Source organism: Carcharhinus amblyrhynchos, chromosome 20 (assembly GCF_965287045.1).
Source record: "Carcharhinus amblyrhynchos chromosome 20, sCarAmb.v2.hapA, whole genome shotgun sequence".
NCBI lineage: Eukaryota > Metazoa > Chordata > Chondrichthyes > Carcharhiniformes > Carcharhinidae > Carcharhinus > Carcharhinus amblyrhynchos.
In genome coordinates, this window is record NC_137343.1 from 7,425,828 (window position 1) to 7,443,326 (window position 17,499).

The following is a 17,499-nucleotide window of genomic DNA, read 5'->3' on the forward strand; positions in this document are numbered from 1 at the left end:
GCACAAACCAGTTTGCGAACTTCCTGGTCCGTTTCCATTGACACAAACTAGATCATGCCTCGAAGGGGCGAGAAGGGATCAGCATGCATTTGAATACATTCTAATATCGTTAATGAGTTTAAAGTCCGATCTTCCAGCCTCGTACAACTTTCCCATCCACCAGCGGGATGTCCACCAGGCACCATTATTAATGGTTCTGACAAGTGTGGACCAGGCGCAATGGACTCCAAGGGGGAGCAAATAGATGAGTACTCCCTCTCTCCACTTAGAATCCCTACAGTAAAGAAGGAGGCCATTCAGCCCATTGAGTCTGTGCTGACCACAATCCCACTCAGGCCATATTCCCGCAACCCTGTTAATCCTCTTGATGCTACAGTCAATTTAGCATGGCCAATCCACCTAACCCGCACATCTTTGGACTTCAGGTTGACTGGGGATTCCTTCAAACAAGGACGGGTGGGTTTTGGGCTGGGCAGAAGGGGCTTAGGACAGGGGCCTTTTCCAAGGGATGTGAGAGTGTGGCAAGTCTTCTCTCTGTAGCCTTGAAACCCTTTGATGTGTCTCCCAATATGTTGAGTTGAAAGATCTGTCAGATGAAGGTGAAAGTCTCCCCTCTGATGTGGTGGAAGTCTTTGAAATGCTTATTTCATGTTCAGTTTTATTCCCTTTTAACTTTTTGGATAGTCTGATGGGGGGATCGGGGGAGGGGGGGTGTCTGCTGCCTTCATCCGTGTCCATTTGGTACTCCTCTAACTTCATCTTACGTGGCCTAGCGCTATATTTGGTGTCTCCTCAGGATGCACATCAGAAGTGGAGGCGACCTGCTGTGCTATCCTGCTCTACCCACTCACAGGAGATGTACAGTCAGGAAAAGGGGATTTTGAAAAGCTGAAGACAGCCAGGGTCTCCTGGGTGGAAGGTTACGGGATAGGCTCTCGTACTTCCTCCTGCTTGTGGGCCCTGGGCTACTTCATGGGACGTTGGGGCAACTGCAATGAGCTCCAGAAGCCTTAAACCTGACACAGCCAGTTCTGGAGATCCAACATTGACCCCATGGTGCAGACAAAGCCCTTAGCAATGCACCTCTGCAGCCAGATAATGCTCTCGAGGCCCTCAGCCATGGTTCTCAGAAACAGAGCCATGCTTTGGACTCCACCACTGATGGACCGGACATTGTGCCCCAGCTTTTCCATTGCAGCCCTACACCAGGCTTCCCACTGCAGCCACTACCCTTTCAGTGTTGTCTTGGATGGCACGTAATACGAGCAATATCTCCTGCTATTGAAAGCTTTGGGACTCCTCAAAGCGATCTTACAGTTGCTGGAATGTTGCTGACATCCCCTCCTGGATTTCCCAGCTCTGCCTTTGCATCTCCAACAGCTCTGGGAGAAACCTTCCCAGGAGTTCAGCATCTGGTTGTGGACCAGCCGTTTCCAGGGATCCTGTAGACCTTTGTCTGCCCACTCCCATGGAAGTTCCTGCCTTCACCTGATGTGCATCAGCAGCTGAGTGGTGCACACCAGATAGTGACCCAAAAGCCTGTTCAATAACATGTTCCACCAAGGTGCATGTCTCTGGGCTAGCAAATGCAGTACCAACTGATCAGTATCCTCCTCGGACCTTTCCTCTCCAGAGTTGCAGGGGCCAGCCTCATCTAATGGTGATCCTGCAAGGCAATGGGCATGGGTTCAGAGGAGGATCAAGGATCTGGGGAATAGGCAGTTCAATTGAGACTGGGTCATCTCGGTAAAGATGCAGTGAATCCTCACATCTCTGGCACAGACCAACCTCACTGTCAGTCACTGCTCCCTCCTGGCCCTCCTGTGATTGGCAGTGCCCTTTTCTCTTATGGGGTGGGGACTTGCAACTTGGGCATTCCCCTATCCCTCTTCCCCCTCTCCTTTTATTATGTGATATCTTCTCCTGCGGGGACACAAAGAGGAAATTGTAAGCAGGACTTGAGTCTATAGCAAACGGCATATGTGGACACTGTGCCTAGACAGGAAGGGGTTGTGACAAGGAGTGCTGAGGGGTTCTGAAGAGGACGCTGGGGGGGCAGTCAGTTATTGGGAGGTTGAGAGATGGCAGGGAGTGGATTAATGGTGACATTCCAGAGGTGAAAATGGGGTTCATACCAGGAGGAGACAGGTAGTCATTTACCCTTGCAGTTGGTATGAGGGCATTCATTTTTTTCTGAATGGACAGCAGTCCTCGTTAGGCTGCTGGAACTGACTACAGCTGCCACCGCATCCTGGGCGGATTAGCCTGGCTAGTTGTGGGGTCTCCTACCCATTTGGGGGTAAAGGGTGGTATTATCGCTAGCCTATTAATCCAGGAGCTCAGCTAATGTTTTGGGGACCCACATTTGAATCCCACCATGGCAAATGGTGGAAATTGGATTTAAAATAAAATCTGGAATTAAGAATCTACTGTTGACCATGAAACCATTGTCGATTGTCAAAAAAACCCATCTGGTTCACTAATATCCTTTAGGAAGGAAATCTGCCGTCCTTACCTGGTCTGGCCTGCATGTGACTCCGGAGCCACAGCAACTAGGGATGGGCAATAAATGCTGGCCAGCCAGCAATACCAATGTCCCACAAATGAATAAAAAAAAGTGATGTAAATTTATGCTCAAGTTTGTTTCAGTGCTTCTATTTTAAATGCAAGAATTCGATATGGGAACATTGATGCTCAAATACTTTAAATCATCCTGTTTTGATTTAAATGCTAAAACCTCCATTAGATCTAACAGGCTGTTGAAATCTACCTTCAGGAAACGAGAAGCTGGTCTTCCTGCAGGCATCCTCCTGGCCTGACTGAGAGTGAGGGCAGAAGGATAAACTCCTCCTTGTTAACAATGCACAACTGAGCTCCACTTTGGGCAAATTAGACGCCTCAGAACTCCAACTCAGTGTGATTCACTTGGGGATTCATTTATTGCACTCAGTGTAGGAAGATTGTGATCAGTTTTAACTCCCAAATTTTTTGGGGAAAATTTCACCCATTATCGTCATTTAGTTCAATTCATCATTCTTCTACAGATTCCTCCCCACAGCAAATAGATTCTCCATCCTGAGCATTTTAATATATAAAGGGGACTTGCAATATAGAAACCATAAACTCCACCTTTAAATAAGCAGAGTCAATTTAGACAGAGCTAGTATATTTCCAAAACCTAGAATGGTGGCAGCTTGAAAATGTCAATATAAGTTCCTTCCTCTTCACATTTCTCATTTTCTAACTGCAACCTAAGACATCAAACACACAAATTTTGTGAAAAGCATAGGAAAAGCTCCTGCTCTACTGAACAGTAGCAAGTCCCTTTGTTCTTTGGGTGACTCAACTACAAATAATTGAAAACTCACAACAATCAAAACTCAGGTTTTAGCATTTAAATCAAAACAGGATTATTTAAAGTATTCAAGCATGAATGGTCCCATATCTAATTCTTGCATTTAAAATAAAAGCATTGAAACAAATTTGAGCATGAATTTACATCATTTTTTTAATTCATCTGTGGGACATTAGCATCACTGGCTGGCTAGCATTTATTGCCCATCCCTAGTTGCCCAGGGGCACTTGAGAGTCAACCACATTGTTGTGACTCTGGAGCCACATGCAGGCCAGACCAGGTAAGGATGGCAGATTTCCTTCCCTAAAGGACATTAGTGAACATTAGGTTTTTCCAACAATCAACAATGGTTTCATGGTCATCAGTAGATTCTTAATTACAGTTTTTTTTTAATTCAAGTTCCACCATTTGCAGTGGTGGGATTTGAACCTGGGACCCCAAAACATTAGCTGAGTTTCTGGATTAATAGACTCACGATAATACCACCAGGCCATCGTCTCCCCTAAATTTACTGTCTATTATTTCAATGGTTGGTAAATTTAAGAGTGACTTCTCCAATAATTCTGGCGACTAGTTGAACCTCAAAGATGCAGGTGGTGAGACCTTTGCTAAACAAATTTTTAAGAAAGCAGTGAACTGGAAAAAAGGTTCTGTGATGTGCTGGTAAGAAAAAGGGCAGTTTTCACTGAAGAACAATATTCTGAATTATCATACTAGCAGTTGATGACCCTTATGCAACTAAGTGGAGACATGATCATAGTCTTGTGAACTAACATATCATCTGAGGCAGTGATAAGCATTGAAAAGAAAAAGATAGAGGGAAAAAGCAAAGAGAAGAGACAATAGAACAAAGATAAGGAATGTTTGCTGGGGTAAGTTTACTGATTCTGTAATGCCAATGAGGAGCCAGTCCTATAGGCTGTGTAGACTGGAGAATTGATGTTACCATGTTGCTGTCCTATCCCCATCTGATCTGTGCTTCCTTTGAATATTGTTTCATGCTAGGAGTACAGGATTGCTGAATTCATCCTCCTGTTCCAATTTTGAATCTATATTGTATTGTGCCACTGGTTTTTTACTCATGAAGAGTTTTACAGCACAAAACGAGGCCCTTCGGAGCCCATCATGTCTGTGCTGGCCATCAAGTATTTTAACTGCCTTTTCAGCACTTGGTCCATAGCTTTGTGCGCTATGACATTTCAAATGTTCATCTAAATGCTTCTTAAACGTTATGAGGGTTCCTGCCTTCACCACCATTTTAAGCAGTGAGTTCCAAATTCTCACACCCAATGGGTAAAAACATCTTCCCTCAAATCCTCAATCTTTTGTCTCTTATCTTAAATATATGCCCCTTGGTTACTGGCTCCTCTACGAAGGGGAAATGTTTCTTCCTATTTATTTCCCTCATAATTTTTGTACACCTCAATCAGATCCCCCCTTTCTGCCTTTCCTGCTCTTAGGAAAATGACCCCAGCCTCTGTCTGGTGCAATCAAACCCTCCCTGCAGGATGGTGACCAGAACTGCACACAGTCTTCTCGCTGTGGCCTAACGAGCATTTTAACAGTGCCATCATAATCTCCCAGCTATTATCGTCTATGCCTTGACTAATAAAAGCAAGTATCCCATTTGCTTTTATAACCACCTTATAGAGCCATAGAAATTTATAGCATGGAAACAGATCCTTCAGCCCAACTTGTCCATGCCACCCTTTTTTTAACCCCTAGGCTAGTCCCAAATGCCCGCATTTGGCCAATATCCCTCTATACTCATCTCACCCATCTAACTGTCTGAACACTTTTTAAAAGACAAAATTGTACTCGCATCTAGTACTACCTCTGGCAGCTTGTTCCAGGCACTCACCATCCTCTGTGTGAAAAAAATTGTTCCTCTGGACCGTTTTGTGACTCCTCCCTCTCACCTTAAACCATGCTCTCTAATTTTTGACTCCCATGCCTTTGGCAAAATATATTGACTATCTAGCTGATCTATGCCCCTCATTATTTTATAGACCTCTATAAGATCACCCGTCAGCCTCCTGCACTCTGGACAAAAAGGTCCCAGTCTATCCAGCCTCTCCTTATAACTCAAACCATCAAGTCCTGGTAGCATTCTAGTAAATCTCTTCTGCATTCTTTCTGGTTTACCAAATCCTTTCTATAATAGGGTCACCCGTCCTGTTGCCTTCTATGGATATGCACCCTAAAGGCCCTTGGTCCTCTATACTTCCTTATGTACTTCATTATGTATTCCTTTGCTTTGTTAGTCCCCACAAAAAGCATCACCTCACATTTTCCAAGGTTAAATTCCATTTGCCACAGTTCTGTCCATCTGAGCAGCCTGTCTATATCGTTTTGTAAACTGAGGCTTTCCTCCTCATTATTTAACCCACCACCAATTTTGTGTCATCTGTGAACTTAGTTGTCATAAGTTCCATGTTCCGATCAGGATCATTAATATATACTACAAACAGCAAGCACCCAGCACCAATCTTTATGGTACACACAGGTTTCTGCTTCCTTACACTAAGCCAATTTTGGACCCAATTAGCCAAATTTTCCTGGATCCCATGGGCTCTTACTTTCTTGGTCAGTCTCCCACACTGAACCCTTGCAAAAGCCTCACTGAAGTCCATGTAAACTACGTCAACTGCACATCCACTCATCATCTTGAAAAATGCAATGAAATTTGTTCGACAAAAGGAAATTAGAAGTGAGGCATCAATATATAGTCAAATCTTAAACTAGAATTAACTCCAGAATTGTCCTTCCCCTTTAATCCATCTCGCTACCAAACCAAATGGAGACAAAATTTAAACAATGTGTTTCACTCTCTCAGGATGGTCAATTCATTGATTTCATGTTCTGATTCTGAAGCTGAGAATTCAATGCTTCAATTGTTTTATTCTATTTGGGCCTCTTCTGTTCCAGTTCTGTCTTGCTCCAGCTGCAATGCAGTGATCCAAAGTAATTTGGCTGTTAATTTTCCTGCTTTTTTTGGAATTAGATGGTTTCTGCCTGCCACCTGCTTACAAGAGTGATAGAGATCTGAAGTTCAATAAGACTGCTCATCATGGGTGACAACATGCACCCCACAGACAAACCAACCCATGGCATACCATAAATGTCAGAATATGTTGTAACCAAGGTGATGTTTGACAGTAATGATTTAGCCTTATAGACTGCTTTTGCAGAAATAATTTTAAACTGCTGGGGAACTTTGTGAAGAGGTTCATAGAATCCCTGCAGGTCAGAAGGAAGCCATTTGGCCCATCGAGTGTACACTGACAACAATCCAACCCAGGCCCTATACCCGTAATCCCATGTATTTACCTGCTAATCCCCCTGATACTAAAGGGCAATTTAGCATGGCCAATCCACCTAACCTGCACATCTTTGGAGTATGGGAGGAAACTGAAACACCTGGAGGAACCCGCAAACACGGTTGAACCTGGGTCCCTGGCGCTGTGAGGTAGCAGTGTTAATGACTGTGTCATCCTAGTTGATTAAGCATGATCTGTTGTTACCTCTTGTGTCTAAGTACACATCCGGCTTAAACCTCCTCTATATACTTGGTTCCATATGGGGATGGATGAACAATGCAAACAATCTTTAATGTGACATTAATGTAATATGAGGCAGATTTATGTCTGGTTCCTGTTGGAGTTGGCAGAAAGTTCATCATCAATGGGATAGAAACATTCATCCAGCATTGTGGCGGAAATATGTGACTGAGTTAGAGAAGAAGGTGCTTTATTCTGCATCTAACTATGTTACAACTGAAAGAAAATCTGAAACAAATACACAAAACGCTGGAAATATTCAACAGGTTAAAAAAAGGGCAGCATGGACAAGTTGGGCCGAAGGGCCTGTTTCCATGCTGTAAACCTCTATGACTCTGAGGTCAGTCAATAACTGTGGGAAGAGCAAATGAAGTAGCTTTTTCAAGGTCGAGACATTTAACAAAATGCTATATCTAAAAGGTTAATTCATCTCTCTGAAGATACTGACTGATCTGTAGGGCATTTCCAGAATTTTCTATTTTTAGGTTGTTAAAAAGTTGAGTGGGGATATGCCATGATTCAGCAAAGGCATCCCTGAATTCTTGAGTACCAAAAAAGTTGATGAAAAGTTTTCTTTACAGTGAGCAGAAGGTTGTACATGCTGGGCAGTGAATCACAATTTGTGAGCATGTGTTTCCCTGTAAAATAGTTTAGAATTGATTTTTACTGTTCAGTCCCTTTACTGCACAACAGCAAACTGAAACAGTCAGATCCTGGAACCAGCTACATCCATCACACTTAGAAATGACCTTAAACTAGAGGAAGTTTAATCAATACGTTTGGAAAACTGAACATACCTTGTATTAATGCAAAACAATTTCCACATTATTCCCTTTTTACATTTACAGTTACAACAAATAAAGATTCAAACGTAATTCTAGTTTACTGCCAAATAAAAATTGAACCTTTCATTTGTTCAATAAAGTTTTAAATAAGTAGAATATTGCTGGCAAACCTATCCCTGAATCCAAATGTTTTGAGAGAGATAGCAGGGAATTGTGAATTTGAACCTGTTAGTTGACTATCACTGCTTTATATTTGGATCATAGTGTGACCCAAGGGCAGAGCAAAAGAACTTTTTAGTGAGCTGAAGTGTATAGTAATGTCTTTCACACAGATCTTACCAGTCCTTTTAATCCCAACAAGGCAAATCAAGCAACAAGGCCAGATTTGTCTCATCAAGCTGCTTTATATTAAAATGAACACATATAACAGTTGTTATAATCAAACTGACTTAATTCACTCTGCACAACTTGTCTTTGTGTAAAATCCAAATAAAAGGACACTGTGCTATCCAATCAGTCAGTCATCTTATATGACTTGATCCAATGTAGCTTCCAACTATCCTTCAGCATTTCTATCCTCTTCACCAAAGGCCTCACAGCTTTCACCTCAATGAGGCGGCATGGTGGCACTGTGGTTAGTATTGCTGCCTCACAGTGCCAGGCACCCAGGTTTAATTCCGGCCTTGGATGACTATTTGTGTGGAGTTTGCACATTCTCCCTGTGTCTGCAGCTTAGGTTGATTGACCATGGTAAATTGCCCTTAATATCGGGGGATTAGCAGGGTAAATACGTGGGGTTACGGGTTTAGGGTCTGAGTGGGACTGTTCAGTGCAGGCATGATGGACCAAATGGCCTCCTGCACTGTGGGGATTCTATTATATTCTAAAAATGAGTGTCTCTGCCATTCTCCTATTTCAGAAAATCTCCTGAATAACAATCTGTTCAGGATAGCCAATATCCTGCAAGAAAGTTTTGACAGTGAACAAATGGCAATATAATTGCAAATCAGGACGGTTTGTGACTTGGAGGGGAACTGGCAGATGTGGGTGTTCCCACGTGTCTGCTACCCTTGTCCTTCTAGGCAGTAGAGGTCATGAGTTTTGAAGATGCTGTCAAAGGATCCTTGATGGGTGGCTGCAATGCATCTTGGAGTTGGTACACACTGCTGCAGCTGTGTGAGGGAGTGGATGTTGGAAATGGTGGATGGTGTGACAATCAAGCGTGTTGCTTTGTTCTGGGTGATGTTGAGCTTCCTGAGTGTTGCTGGAGCTGAACTCATACAGACAAATGGAGAGTATTCTATCACAGTCCTGACCTCGGGCTTTACAGAGTCAGAAGGCGAGTTACTCTCTGCGGAATTCTCAGCTTCTGACCTGCTCTTGTAGCCACAATATTTATATTGCAAATTCAGTTTCTGGTTAATGGTGACTGCCCAGGATGTTGGTAGTGGAGAATTCAGTGATTGTAATGTCACTGAGTGCCAAGGGGAAATGGGTGGATTCTCTCTTGTTGGAGATGGCTATTGCCTAGCACGTATATTTACCCTGTTAATCCCCTTGACACTATGGGGCAATTTAGCATGGCCAATTCATCTAACTTGCATGTTTTTGGACCCTAAGAGGAAACTGGAGCCGCTGGAGGAATTCCGCGCAGACATGGGGATAATATGCAAACTCCATACAAACATTCACCCAAGGCCGGAATTGAACAAAGGTTTCCTGTGCTGTGGGGCAGTGATGCTAACACTGTGCCACCATGCTTCCCTGAAGTTACTTCCTTCATAGCAATTACTTGGCTAATCAGAGTCAACTTGTCAATCAATCAGTAACCCTTTATGCCAATGGTATAAAAAGCTGTAAAATTTTAACATTCTTGCATTTGTCCTGGCGAGCGCAAGGTGAAATGCTTCAACAACATATCTTTCTTTTCAGCAATGTCCTTCAAATCCCTGTCAAGTACCTAAGAGCAGCACAATGCATTGTCAATTGTTTAGCAAGGGTCAAGACAAGCTAATGAACTGCTCATTATCCATGGGGATAATTTGCATCTTAACGTAGATCCACATATTTATTAAACTTCTGGGAAAATACTGCAATTTAAAACACATTTAAAGGTAATTATTTTCTTCAAACCCTTTCTTTGAAAAATGAGCTAAAAAAAATCAATGGTATTGTATTGCATTCAGAAAGAAAACTACTTTGCTAAACACAGACAGTGTATGGTAGCTATTAATACAAAATAATGTGGATTAAACATTAATTTCACTTCAAAAAGCAAACATCAGCAACTGAAAAATAAAGAGATGGCACACATTACTCAGCTGAGTTTTATATTTGTTTGTGATGAATTCACAGAATGTGGGTGCCACTGGAAAGGCAAGTATTTATTAACCTCTCTCATTTCCCCTAACTGAGTGACTTGCTAGGTTTTCAGAGGGCAGTTAAATGTCAATGACATTGTTGTCGGCCTGGCGTCACACATGGACCAGACTGAAAAAGGACAGCAATTTTTTCTTCCCCAAAAGACATTAATAAACCAGATGGATTTTTTTTTAATGAAGATTCAGTAATTTCATGGTCATCATGTCTGATACAAGCTTTTTATTCTCGATTTATTGATTAACTGGAATTAAATTTCCCAGCTGCCATGGTAGAATTTGAACTCATGCTTCCAGGTCATTAGTCCAGGCTTCGCAATTACTAGTGCAGGCCTCAGGATTATTGGTCTAGATCTTGGCATTACTAGTCCAGTAACATAACCACTACACTGTTCCCTTATTACGAATAAAGCAAGCAATATTTAACTCCATTATTTTAAGTGACATAAAAATATCTGTTCCCCTCTCTAATTTGATAGTTATTTCTTTCAGTTCTTATTTTGTAGGGCTTTGCTAATGTCACATCTCACACCCTTAACTCACAGTTGGTTTGGTGACCTACTTGCTGAATTTATCCTAATTGAGCCGGATGATAGGAAGTACTGAAGAATTGCCATGGGTTGGCTTGGCCTTTAGTTTCTGCTCCCTCTGGGAAAACACCACAATTCCTTTCCCCCTCTTATTCCAGTGAGCCAGCTGTAGCAATCCATTAAGTCATGAAGTATTCAACAGCAAAACCACAAGATACTACAGACAATTTAAAAGTGAAAAAAATATTCAATTTGTCTTCCAGATTTAAAACTGCTATTACAGATTGGCTGTCTTTTAAAGCAATTGCCTGTTTTTATTCCCATTGGTGTAAATTCCATGTAAAACTAGTCTCACCTACTGAAATTAACAGAAATTAGATACTTTCACCCTGGGGCAACCAGAGAGTGCTAGCGATAATGAGACATTGCGTGATTACTAATGCACCCTGGACCTTGGGGAAGCCAGCAAACCCATGAAACTTTATGTCCTTATCTCACTGCAGCTGTAGCATGATGCCTGGGGTGATGAATTTGCCAACTCTCCTGTAAAGTTAATTAATGATCTGAGCATGTATGCCTGAACTAAAAGTATACTGATTCCTTCAGCTGCCTGAATAAGCCAGAGCCACATACATTGAGTTTGGTCATCACCTTCAGGGCTACAGAGGGAACAATGGACAGGTAAGCAAAGTTTCCATCATGCAGCAGGTTGACTGAGCTGGCCTATTGCATATTCCATCAAGCATACTCTTCTTACACAGGTTACACAGGCACCTCAAGTAAAGTTCTTACACAACCTGTTATGCCTATATATTCCCTGCATGGAACTGTAGTAGCTAGTGGCTTGCATCATCCCATCATCTTAAAATGATGCCCACCCTTCCTTGCTTCATCCTTTGATCCTCCTCCTTCATGTTCGTGGCCTCTAAGGTTATACTCATTAGGAATGTCATAATGCTCAAGACAGGCCTTCATTACTCATCAGGATTGTGAAGTCAAAAAGCTATCTTGCAGAAAGAAACAATCTCTGCCACGTGAATCATGTGAAAAATCAGGTGCCAAGATTGGCATTCAGGATCCATAATTTTTTCTATGCCTTGCGTTGAAAGTCAATCTTAAAAGCTTAGTCTTTTCTCAGCGATGGGAAGTAGACCAACACAGACTATCTCTCAACATGGCAAAATACAATCATCTAAATGTTTCCTTGTATTGTAGCCCACCCAAGTAAAAACTTACTGGGTACACATTTCCTGACAGTGTGTTGTAAACAGTGCTCCTTGCACCAAAAAAATCAGTCGGAGATGTTACACTAAGTTTGCATGTTTATCCTTCCATTTTCTCAACTTTTTATTTTTCCCCAAGGAGTTGTATAGAAGGGAATCAAACAAGGATGACCTGAAGAACTGAAGTAAATGTCTGCTGTTTTGTCCTATCCATTGTCCATTTAACACCTGTCCTATTGTCCAATTAAGATCTTGATAACAGGAGGAAGGTGGGGAGGAACTTGCATCCTCCTTCTCCATATTAACATACTGACAAGACTGAGCTGGAATTCCAGGAACACCTTCCATCTGCCCTCAATACTTCATCATCTCCTCTCCTGAAGTTATAGGTACATGCAAAATTATGCTAGTCAGCCTGGCTAGTCACCTTGTGGTGTCTCACTCAAGGCCATTATTCACACTGACAGCATTTTAGCAAGGTAACAACCAAGCCTCAATCCTGTCCTCGACTGATATTTAACGTATTTTCACTTTCCCTCAAGGCTCTGGGTAAGATCCCCGGCCGAAGTTTCTCCCACTCCCTCTCACCATTATTCCAAACTTCCCCAAGACAGGTTTGCTGACATCAGACATAAACCTGTGTTTCATGTTTTGACAATCAGATACCAAAATAATCTGGCACCCATTGGTGTTTGATTTTGAGAGACATATCTTTACCCAATAGGTCATCTAGTGTCTTTAGAAATGGGAATGTTTTTAAAATATCAGTAAAGAATGTTCACATCATATAAGATTGGATTTCAAAATAATCTATACTTATACATTTACTTCTTTGTTCATTTGTGTTCATTTCCCATTATTGACATTCCCATTTCATGGTTTCAATTGAAAATAGAAATTTGTGAATAAATGTGATTATAATTATTTCCTCACATGGAGAGTAAACAGGTATATAGGCAGATTGGGCTGAATGGCCTGGTTCCACATTGTACATATCTATACAAAATGGAAAAAAAAGGGAAAGAGGATGCAGGAGAGTATTACATCAAGAAAGCTGCTTTGAATTCTGCTTCCAAAGGGGAAAACACTGGAAAATCTCAGCAGGTCTGGTATTCTGCTTAATCTGCAATTTAATTTTCTCTAAATGTTAAAAGGAAAACAATTATCTTGGGTAAGTTTGTTGATGATCAATATTTGCCTCTGCAATGAACCTGTAGAAAAATATTTTTATAGAGATAAAGGCAAAATACTATGGATGCTGGAATCTGAAACAAAAAAGAGGGCCATCCTGACTCAAAATGGTGGCTCTATTCTCTCTTCACAGATGCTGTCAGTCCTGCTGAGTTTCTCTAGCATTTTCTGTCAATATTTTTGTAAAGTTACACAACTGGACAGTATTGACATGGTACAGCAAACACTATTGGTTGGTTGAGGATTTTGTATTTTGTTAACTTACAAGAATAGACTCCTAGAACAGTTATGGCACAGGAAGAGGCCATTTTGCACATCAAGCTTGTGTGGCCCTTTTCTACATGACTACTTTTGTTTTACTGTATGTATTCAAATGGTTCAACAATGTCAACTAAACTGTCCATGTGAGAAATGTAATGGGAATTCATTTTCATCCATCACCAAGTAAACTCTGAAGCCTCTGATGTTAAATCTCAGCTGTATTTGGAAGAAAAAAATCGCAAACATTAAGGTGCGTTGGTGGTGGAGAAATCATTCAAAACCTAGTTTTATACTATTTCTCATGATGCCTACACCAGGAGTAATCAACCAGCATATTCTTGAGAATTGAAACATTGGCCAACACATTTCAATTTTCACTACTATGCTTGGACTTGTAGCTTAACTGTTGAGAAACTAAGTGATTTGTTTCAAGTGCCTTGCAAGTTGTTGATGTTAGAGACCTTTGGTTACCCATTAGTACAAGGAATATGTTGCCCACGCAAGGAATCCCAATTAGAATATTCAGAACCTTGTAGAAAGGCACCAAGGCCTCTTGAATAGTTCAGGTCAGAAACTGAACAGAGTGGGGAATTCTGGAATCACTAGACTAAAAAAAGACCATAGGCTATCTCATTTGCTCTCTTCTAGATTAATAATGGATTTGTTTACCAATTAAGACTGCAACAATGTCTAAAGAATTCTCCTGTGAGGTGAAGGCAACCCTTAATAGTTGGAGGAACATCGGTCCTAAACAATTTATTCCTCCAAATCATTCTACACTTGGCATCATGATTCAAGTTACCCTTTTCAGGGCCATTTGAACTTGCAACCTTCCACTTTGGTTGCATGGCACATTCATGGCTCCAACTGTAGCACATATGTGACATGTCAGGAAACAGAGATAGTTTTAAATAATCTAGATTGTATTTCTGGATATTAGAAACAAAGTATAGCTTTAAGTAAGTGTAATTTTGTGTTTCTGTATAAACAAGGGTTAAAACTTTAGTTCGTTTCACATTAAACAAAGCTGACTGCACGTCTGAGTTTTGGTCACTTTAAACTGTGCCACATAGTAAGTAAAGGGTTTACGACATGAAAGTAAACATGGTTTCAAGGAAAACTAAGTTATTGCTTAGCAACCAGGGGCAACCCTAGGATAGAAAGAACTTCTATGTTTGATCTTAAACTTGGTCCAGAAGGAAGGACAGGACCAGGGACCTGGAAAAATCAGACTTCCCAAAAGAACAAAAGAAAGTCCAGAAACTAGAGAGGTGGGGCAAAAAAGTCTGTCTTAGGAAGGCAGTTAAACTAAAGGCATAAAGAACAAGAAGTTGAACAAGATTCTGTTCGGTGAAGTTAACATAAAATGCAGAGGAAGTGCAATTAGAGACAGCTGCAAGATCCAGATTTAAAATTAAAAGCCAGACATCAGATAAGTCAAAAGTTTGGTGACATCTTAATACATCCTATGAAGCAGTAATGTTCTGTTGGCATGGCTGATATCCGAGAGATTATATGCACTTGGTAATCCATTAAGAATCTCACAACACCAGGTTAAAGTCCAACAGGTTTATTTGGTAGCAAAAGCCACTTCTGCTACCAAATTAACCTGTTGGTCTTTAACCTGGTGTTGTGAGACTTCTTACTGTGTTTACCCCAGTCCAACGCCGGCATCTCCACATCATGGTAATCCAAGGCAGAGGAATTCTGAAGGGAGAGACTGAAATCCTGGGAATGTTTCACAGTGAAAGCATTCAGGAGAAAGCATGGTTTGAGAGAAAATTCCAAGGTATGTTTTTTTGAGAGGAGAGTTTGGAAACATATAGAAGTCAGAGGTCCAAAAGACCAATTGGCTCTCAATGTGACAAGCACAAGGGAGAATTTGATGAGAAATCCAGAGAAGTTATATTGGGTGGCATCTGCCACTTGGTTTCAGTATGTGGTGTATCTGACCACAGATGGTCTATTGGTTTGCATGGACTGTGTACTTACTGAGAAGATTAAAGTAGAAGATACCTTTTGTAATTTGTGTTATCTTTAAAAATCAGTGTGTATAATTAAAGATATAGCTGGAGTGAAGGAATACTGTACTCTAGTTAATCCTTTCTTTTTGATAATTTGACTTTGTTAAAAAGTTAATTGGCAATCTTGTAACTCCACATTTCTAAAGAAAAATAGAAGTTACGATCTGGTATCTGACTGTCCAACAGGAATTTCAGCTGGGGTTGAAACAAACACCATGACCAGACAATTTTGCCTACTGAATACAATGAAGCTGACTGCTTTTTCAAAACTATGGTAGATAAGACTTCAAGTGGTTTCCTTTATTTGAATATGTCCATAAAGCCAAGAAGAATTTACTTGTGATTTGCTTTAAAAGATAGTACACAGAAAGTAAAACACACATTGGTTAAGATAAATCATCTTTGTCCTACTTGAGTTAGTTTAGAGGATTGCAATTCAGATAAGTCATGTCCTTACCACTGAGAATCTCACAGTTGTTTCCCCAGAAATCTGCTGGCTTTGATGGTCTGGAATAGTATTCATCCCGGTTTGCTGCTAGGATAAACCTGCAAAACAACATAATATATGAAAATGTACGCGCATAGGAGTCAAACATAGCAGAATGGGACAAACAGGAGGTGACAATATAAACTAGTGATCCAATCACCCAGACTTTTGCTCTGGAAACATGAATTCAAATCCCACCAAGGCACCTGGGAAAATTTAAACTCAACTAATCAACAAATCTGAAATGAAATGCTAGTCTCATTAATAATGAGCATGAAAATCTGGATTGTGGTAAAAACCTATTTGGTTCACTATTGACCTTTGGGTCATTTGAAACCTACCATTCTTAACCTGTCTGGCCTAAATGGGACTCACATCCGCAGAATATGGTCGACTCTGAAATGTCCAAGGTTGTTGTTTGGTTGTATCAAATTGATACAGAATGGACATTGTGGATGTATCTGTGCCACATGAACTGCAGTGGCTCAAGATGGCAGTTCACTTTTTCAAGGGCAATTAAGGATGGCCAAAAATTCTGGTCATGGCAGTGATGTCCACATTCCAAAAACTAATTTAAAAACGATTGCACTTGCTGCCAATATAGTTCATGCACAGATGTACCACTTCACTCTGTGGACAAGTGCACCTGTGCAGATGGGTACTAGTGGCCATCTGGCATTGGCAAGAGGCACAGGCTGGAATGTTACAGCTGTTCACGCCAGCAGGATTTTCCCATCCCGCTGTAGTGAACAGAGATTTGACTGGGTGCCAAATTCTCCAACTTTGCTGCGGCAGGAACATGGCCTGAATGGCTGGTAAGATCGTGCCCACAGTGCTTCAAAATAACAATGTCAGTAGACTGTTCATTATCATGAAGGGGCAGCATTTAGGAGGAGCCAGGATGAATTCTTGGTGGTCACTGAGCAAGAAGTGCAGAGATTGGTGCAGAGATTTAAGTTATAATCATTAGGTTAACAGCACATTAAGTTGGACTATGGAGAAGTTTTGGAGAGATAGTTAGATTGGTTTGTACTGAAGGCTGCAGAGTGGTCGAGAAGGATGAAGAATCCACCACAGTGACTCAAACATCAATACACAAAATCACTGAAGAATATATGATGCTGAACATCATCATATTAAATCTGTAATTTTGAATCAATTTGGGGCTAATGGTTAACAGAAAAAGTATACATGGTATGAATGAAAAATTTAGGTTAGCTTCTTATTTGAAAAGGAAGATTGAGCATAGTAATGTGGGGAAGGTGTGAGAATGGCACTAATTTAATAGTGGATTTGGAGACACAATGGCTTGACTGACCTCCTTCTGCACAGTAACAATTCTGTGAAATCCAACAATAATCAATGATTGCAAATATGGTGCTAATTGCACTTTGTGAACACAGAAACTCTCAATTTACAGCTTTAACCTGCTATATCCAAGGCTGAGAGACAGATTTTTAATCAGTGAAGGTCTGGAGGGTAATGAGGATGAGTCGAGAAAGCGGAGTGGGGGACCATCAGATCAGATCGGTCATGATCTCACTGAACGGTGGAACAGACCCACTGGGTCAAATGGCTTACTTCTGTTCTTACATCTTATGGTCTTATTTCATTAAATTCATCACTGCTAGCAATTGAATTTGTCCCAAAGATTGGAAGGCAAAGGTCCTCACTTAAGGTCCTACAGTTTGATATGGTGCATGGG

General features: G+C 41.1%; 1 protein-coding gene across 3 annotated transcripts in view; it reads right to left on the minus strand.

Moving 5' to 3' along the window:
* tango2 (transport and golgi organization 2 homolog (Drosophila)) overlaps window positions 1-17,499 on the minus strand; it is a 164,077-nt gene that overhangs the window by 58,682 nt on the left and 87,896 nt on the right. For all 3 annotated transcript variants that reach the window (XM_080208036.1, XM_080208038.1, XM_080208037.1), the window contains exon 3: window positions 15,765-15,853. In XM_080208036.1, coding sequence (XP_080064162.1) covers window positions 15,765-15,853 — 89 coding nt within the window. The remainder of the gene's footprint in view (window positions 1-15,764; window positions 15,854-17,499) is intronic.